The 7952-nt window shown below is 34.5% G+C and overlaps 1 protein-coding gene across 28 annotated transcripts in view; it reads left to right on the top strand.

The window, feature by feature from the left end:
• Window positions 1-6342, top strand: part of add3a (adducin 3 (gamma) a) — a 213199-nt gene extending 206857 nt beyond the window's left edge. For 26 of the 28 annotated variants that reach the window (XM_073936559.1, XM_073936561.1, XM_021469329.3 and 23 more), the window contains one exon: window positions 2818-6342. In XM_073936559.1, coding sequence (XP_073792660.1) covers window positions 2818-3065 — 248 coding nt within the window. In that variant the 3' untranslated portion in view covers window positions 3066-6342. 28 annotated transcript variants of the gene reach the window in all.
• Window positions 6343-7952: the final 1610 nt, after the last annotated feature.

Here is a 7952-nt window from a genome sequence, read left to right on the forward strand (position 1 = left end):
GAAAATACTAATCTAAATGAGAGATTCTTGAGGGATGTACTCATATATGTTAAGCACTGTGCATAATATATATATATATATATATATATAATAAAGCTAAAAATAAATAAAAATAAAATCACATAAAACATGTATACAAGGAATTAAACATTTAAAACAAATTTTATGTCAGTGTATTAATACTACCAGCTTTCCTGTGTGATTAATTCATTCTCACATGTTGTAATAGTCATTGTGCAAACATTTTGTCACCTTTTTATAAAGCAAGTCTTTCCTGTGTTAGACGTGCGAAGTGGTCAACAGGAAGAGCTGCACACACTCAGACCGTATATAAAGCACAGTAATACTGAGACTGATGGTGTGGAGAAACAGGATGCGTTTGCACCAGTTTCATCCAAATCAGACATTACTCAAGCACGACCGCCGATCAACCACAAATACGGCTATCTTATCATCATTAAAGCTCCCATGAAATAAAAATAAAGTTTTTTAGATGTAAGTATCAGTATTGTTAGTTTTCAGGATATCTATAAGCTAATGTGCCCCAAAACAGTGAAAGAATTCTCATTTAGAAGATATAAAACTGATATAAACATGTAAAGCTTGTAGTTTGTCACTTTCACCCAAATGGATCAACGGTTTTATTCCTGTCACCTCGCACTACAGTTTCTCATCAAATCATCAAGCAAATGCACCCCCTTCAAGATGCTTCTCATTTGCTTTTCATTTGATGCACTTGATCTCAACCACTCTCACTGGCAGAGCTGTGATGAAACCAACACTATTGGCTGTTAATTAAAAAGGGAGGAGCTACAATATGTCCCACCCTCTCTCTGTGTTTCGGTTGAGATTACATCAAACATTGAGTAAAAATGCAAATTTCGAACCACTTTAAGGGACATTTAATTAAAGCCTTCAATTATTTTTATTACTAAAAAGCTTTTTATTTAAATATTCATTCAGCTTTAGGAAAATATGCAGTTAAATCAATCAAAATAGGCAGTAAAACAATTCTGTATTTAAAGCTAAATGAAGCAATAATTAGTTCTTTTATACCGCTTTAAATCAATGTGATTTATGATTGCATTAGTAGTGGTTAACTCTTTTTAGGGTACTCATTGAAATACTTAAGGGAAGAAACATTAATAGGGTTATGGCCTGCCTGCAGCTTGAAAAATCCAGACATTCCCTTAAAATAAAACTAAGAATTTCTAAGTAACATGGAATCCATTGTTGAGCACTTTAACAGGAGAGCAGTAATTGAACCCTAGTAGAAACACCTCAAATCCCCCCTCATTGTTTTTGCAGAATTAACATGATGCTACAACTTCTTGTCAAAAAACAAAGTATACATATGTAAATATATATATATTTTAGTGGTCATAAATATTTTACATTTTAACTCTAAAAACACTTGTCAATAATTTAAGATGCATACAATAATAGATAAATAAAAGCAATTCTGTATTTAAAGCTAAATGAAGCAATACTTTATAAGTGATTGTTTTTTCACTTCAAATCAGCAGTATTTAGAATTGTATTAGTAGTAATAAACCCTTTATATGGCACTCTTTAAAATTCTCAATAGGGCTGATCTGTGGGTGGTTGCTAATGGAACGCAAGTTGGGTTCACCTGGTCAACTGAGCGAGGGCGTCTGATGTTGAAAGGCCCCAAACTCCCAGTGACCCCAGGATACATCACTGACAATGCATCCCAGTGCATCTAGATGATGTATCTTGCACACTTAGTCATATTATTATAAAATACATCAAGCAAAAAAAAAATTTTTGCAAATAACTATTCCCGGCTCATAAACTTTGTTTTCCAAGTAACAATTTACAAATGTAAATATATGCTTTATAATAATTTGTACAGAATTGATAGCTGATGCATTAATTAAATCACCATCACCACAAATTGGTTTTCTAGCAAAAGCATACAATTGTTTAGCACAAGAAAAAATCTGGGAAAAAAGTAATTTGATATATAAACATTCATTTTTTTTTCCTAATTATCTAACAATTTGCCCACCACAAACGTACCTTAAAGATTTTTAACATTAAGCGGACTAAATAGTAATTTTTATTTTTATTTTATTATCAGTATTGAAAGGTGAATTACTGTGTATTAAAGTGCCTGAAAATGCACTACTTTAAAAACCATACAACTTTTTCTCAGTTGTTTTTTCCCCCAAAATGTTGTATTAGTGCAAAAAAAGTGATTATAAAATATCAAAACATGAAGATAGAATACATTTTTGTTTGTTTGTTTATTTGTTTAAAAGCAGTTTTTTTTATTTGGATGCATGCTGTAATATGTTCATGTATTCACAGCAGAAAATATTGTGAGTGCTGTCAAATCATCAAAAATGCTGACTGGCAACTTAAAAAATAATTATCTTATTAATTATTTTAAAATCATTTATAATAAAAGACCCTCAACATACAGTTTGTCTGGCTAATAAAAATCCAGTCTGATTAAGAGTCAAAACTATCAAATTTTTTTTCGATTGTGCTTTTACCATTTCAGTACAGGGACCAATTCTCACTGTTAACTAGTTTCTTATTTACTGCCTATTATTAAGATATTGGCTGTTTATTAGTACTTCAAAAGTGAATATTCTGCATGATCTTATTCTACATCCCTAATACCTAAACCAAACTACTAACTTAACTAATAATAATAAGCAGCAAAATAGGAATATTCATAGATAATAGTTTGTTATTAGCAAGAATTCCACCTTAAAATAAAGTGCGACCAAATGGCTTGTTGTAGCATGGATTAAATTGGTTTTATTTTTTCGTTTCGTCATCTAGAAAACCACACCGGCGTGATGCTTAATGGTAAAGACGATCACGGCGACGAGGACGAGCTCATCAAGCGCGTGAGTCAGCTGACCACCAGCTTGGAAAGCATGGAAATCAGCGTTCGCTCTGGAGAGAAGATTGAAGAGGCGCTGACGCCCGAAAGCTCGCCCTCCAAATCCCCCAACAAGAAGAAAAAGAAGTTCAGAACCCCGTCCTTCCTGAAGAAGAACAAAAAGAAAGAGAAAGTGGAGGCCTAAAGGAGGAGAAGCGAAAACACCCATGCCCACCGTGTCTGTCCTTCTGTTTGTCTTTGTGTGTTTTTAAGTTGGCTTGGTTAAGCGTGGCAGGCTATTTTGGGAGTCTATAACGAATAGATGGAGTTCCATCCGTTTTTATGAGATGTGCCATGTGTTTATGTGTGTTTTATACAGGAAGAGAAGCGAGGGAAACTCCTGGGAAACTGGCTTCTCTGGCCTGATGGACTGAATATGTTCTTGTACACATGATTTTATCTCGTCGATGAGCCCATACTGCATTGTTTTTGTTTATTAGATGACCGTACAGACCTTTTATGAGCCCCTTTTTCTATCTACCACTCATCTCTCATGTTGTCAGTTCTGGTTTCTCCAGCTGTAAGGTGGGTGTCATCGCAAACGCTACACAGGAGACGCTACAGAATCACACTGGAAACCGTTCTGGATTATTTTAACAGGGTTTGTTGTTTTATTTTGTCTGTGATTGTCGAAAGATTGGGTCTGAAATCCTGTGTAAAGCCACTCTAGTCCTGATCTTTGCCAAACAAAAACGCAAAAAAAAAAAAAAAAAAGCAGAGCGATCACGTTTTAGTGACTTGTATTTTGGTTTCGCAAACATCCATTCTTCATCTCTTATTACAAAAGAAATACTTTGCTTTTTTAAAAATTGATGCTGTTTAGTTTTTATCCATTCAGTTTTATACTCGTTTCTATACTTTTAACTGCAAAAAAAAACTGAAATGAAATCTTGAAGCATGTTTTGCTAGTCTGAATTTATAATGTAGCGGTGCCTGACTTCTCAGTTGTGTAATAGCGCAGATTACTAAACACATGTAACAAAAATATATGAAAACTGGAGTGATGTTTAATGATATATGAATATATAATATTTTTGTGCTGCACTTTTTAAATGGTATACATAACAAAAAACAAAACGAAAAGGACGAGTTTAGCGGTGGAAGAGCGAAACGAAAACATGAGAAATGTTTCACACAAAGGGTGGAGAAGGGAAATGTGTTGACATGTAAGGAAATATATATATATTTGTAAAATGTATTTTTGAAAAATGTCTCGGCCCCAAAGCAAGTCTATGGTGATTCTCATCACGTAACGCCATTAGTTGTTAAGAATATTTCGCCCCCTCCCCAAAATAAAATCAAATGTCATTGTTTACTCATGCTGTTATTTTACGATGGCCACAAAACGACAAATGTGAAAAATCTCCTGCTTGAACTCCTTCATATAATGGCATTAAATACCATCCAGCATCAAACTGAAAAAAAAAAGCTAAATCATCAAATAATGTGAGTTCTGTGGTGTATAAGATAATGTTCAGTGAAAAAAACAAAACAAAAAGTATACATTATTTAACAAAAACCCTGACTTTGTGCCTTGCGTTGTGAGAAATTAAGATTAATGGAAGCACGATACAAAATTAAGTACCTATGCATTCTTTTTGAGGTAAATATACATATACATCTGTAAAATTCTTGTGTAGTTCAGGTACAGAGATTTAAAAAAATCCACACAGACATTTCTGTGTTGGATTGTATTGCAATTTTGTGTTGTAATAATCTTGATTGATAAAATCTGGGAATGTGTGAGGGTGTTCCAGGCAAATCTATGTAAACTGCGGCAGTAATAGTATTTCATGACACACAATCGAGGTCAGAATTAGTTTTGTTTGTTAAATACATTACATTTTGGGTTGTTTTTCACCAAACCCTATTAGAAAAAACAGAACTCTTGGAATATACCATATGTGTCATTAATAAAAGGGATAGTTCATCCAAAAATGAACTAAATTTCTTTAAAATCTCTACTCACTCTTCACTCATTTAACTTCTTTATGAGTTACTTTCTATTGTTGAACACAAATGACGATATTTTGAAGAACGCTGTAAACTTGTAGCCATTGACTTCCTTAGCATTTGTTTTTTCCTAACCTGAAAAAATGATTCCTTGGATTTACTCAATTTGTTTACGGTAAGTGGTTGCAAACAATTTATATGAGCTAAATTTAAACAAAGTTGAACGTTACTAAATTTAATTTTTATGTATGAATTCAGCCTGTATAAATTGTTTGCAACCACTTACCTTAGAAATTAAATAAAACTAAATCCAATAAGTCATTTTTTTCAGTAAACTGTGGAAGTTAATGGTTCCCAGTTTTCAGTTTTATCAAAAATCTCTTGTTTTATGTTCAACGGAATAAAAAGAATCTTGTAAAGCTTAAGAAATCTACTTAAGGGGGAGTAAATAGTATTTCATTTTTGGGTGAACTAACCCTTTAAAGCTATTTATGTCTTTATTTTTGGTGGTTCAACCATTAAATGTCTGAGCTTAAGCAGAGTTTTATTTGATATGTAGTTTAAAAATCAGGAGATCAGCAAAGTGAGTAAACAATGACTCCAAATGACCACCTCATTCACATTCACAGTCATGAATCACTTCATCGCCATCCAAAGCATCAGTGTTACCACGATTTACCTAAGAAACATTGTTTGTTTTTTATTGTTTTCTTTTTCTGTCTGAAACTGGATTTATTTACTCACCCTGTCTCCTGCTTGAGGTCAGAGGTGGCTTGTTTTGCCCAATTTGGTCGCTCCCTGCCCCACGAGACACCACTCTGGACAAAATGTACACCAAAAGCTGATCTCTAATGGCTAAGATTAGTGGTTGACCTCAGTTTGAACTCCGTCAGGCCCGAATGTGGTCGTGAAACGTCCCGCAGGGGAGGAGGCGAAACCACTGAGAGCGAGAGATATATATCCCAGTGGGCAATGTGAAGTACTGGCCTGGGCGCCAAGAGAGAGACAGACACTTCTAAGCTGTGTAAATAGCATGTGGTTTTGAGCGTGGGCCAGACGTGGATTAAAACACATTTAAAGCTGCATCGGGTGCAATTAAGAGCGAGTAATGGGGCAGGCGAGATTAACTCTTTTGATTGCTTTCAAACTTCTTGCGGATTTTCGCTTCAGATTTCATAGCGCACTGCAGTTTTTATGCTTTCAGGAGGTGTAGTTCAAACTTCACGAGCGTTAACTGGAACGTGCATCACATTTATTATTATTTTTTTCCCATTTTAGCCATTTTTGCACCTTGTTTTACTAATGTTGTAGTCTCTGGTTCTAAAGGCCTGTTTGCTTTGGCATGCGAGTTTGAACCAAGCCTCTTTGTGACCTGTGAAATCTTATATGAATGGTTATCTAACGGACTTGCTTTTAGATGTATTGCTAATCAGTGTACATTCACAAATAAAACTATTTTAAGAAGCAAACGCTGCACTCGGGAGTCTGTGGGGACGGAAACTTGCTTGCATTATCACTTTTTTTTTCACTGTATGCATTTCATTGCATTTTTCAGTTGTTCATACACATTCATTTCATCGTTCTGAAACACAAATGTTTGTGATTTAATGAGAACATTTAAGGTCAAAGGTTTACCTCAGAATGACTTGCTTTTCCTTCATGCTGTTTTGAACCTGGTTTTTGTTCTGTGGGACATGAAATGAGAAATTTGAGATGTTCATGCTGCTTTTTTCTGATAAGACTTAATAATACTGGCCTCCAAATAGAATAAATGAAATATCTGTGACACTGATCTGAAATTGGAAGAAGAACTAATAGTTTGCACCATTGCATTGCCAATAGGGTTGTCTCGATATTGGAATTCGGTACCAATCAAAACCGAAATCTTAAAAACATCAATTTCCCGCTAACATTTGAGCACTGTTGAGCACGTTCTTAAACAGCGCTGATTTGCCATTGTGTTCAAGAGCTCAACAGAAATGACTGTGATTGGCCGTGAAGGTCATCAGTTCACTAATCTAACTGCTGTTTACTGAGTGTAACCGCAGATACAGGAGCTTGGCCATCAGAACTTGGCCATCAGATATCCTAAGATGGGCTTGAAGGTAGAGTAAAAAGCATTTTTGCTAATAAATCATTTGTTATTACACATTGTAAGCAGCTGATGTCTTCGGTGTGCTGTTTCTAGTACATCTTACCAGTGAATCCAGCTCGTGTAATCCATCTAATCAGTGGATTTAGTGATTGCAGTCAGTGTAGTGGAATAAAAACCATTCAGATAATTTTCCTCAACATTTTCAGAGGGAACACGAAGATGATAACATAGTTACTTTTATTTTTATACTCAAAGTAACAGGTGAGCATAAAGGTTTTAAAATGACCTTTCAGAAAGATAAAGGTAGTAAAAAAAAAAAGTCAGCCAAGAACATTTTTTTTTTTGTTATTAAAGCCCAAAATTTCAGCAGAAGTATCCGAAAACTGGGGGACACATAAAGGTGTCTGTCTAACACATTTACATAACAAAACAATGGAAGAACTGTGCAAAAGTGATCAATTCCAGTATATTGCGACAATATTTAAATATAGATTTCTTAAATTATATTATAGTTTTAAATTTAATTTGACATCCATTCATTTTCAAAAAATGGAGCACTAAGATGGGTGATTCAGACTGTGGGCAAAGACTTTTGATATACCAAGACTGGGAGTTATTTTAGCATATTTTATTTTGCAGTTATATATTGTTTCTCTTTAAAATGTAATCTTCATAATGTCAACTAGCAGTAGATAAGTGGATATATTGATTATTGTGACATGCCTAGCGTTCAAAATATCACATACTGTATTCCTTCTGACCAAACATTACAGGTTGTTAAAGTGCACTAGTCAGGCAAGGATTTAACCTTGGCCATCAGATATTTCAAAATTGGTTTGTCAGTACAGTAAAAAGCATTGTTGCCTTAGAAATCAATTGGAATTACACTTAGTAACCAGCAGATGTCCTCTGAGTTCTGTTTTTAGCTCATCTGACCAGTGAATCCAGCTTGTGTAATCCATCTAATCAAACAGTGGGTTTAGT

Source organism: Danio rerio, chromosome 22 (assembly GCF_049306965.1).
Source record: "Danio rerio strain Tuebingen ecotype United States chromosome 22, GRCz12tu, whole genome shotgun sequence".
In the NCBI taxonomy this organism is placed as follows: domain Eukaryota; kingdom Metazoa; phylum Chordata; class Actinopteri; order Cypriniformes; family Danionidae; genus Danio; species Danio rerio.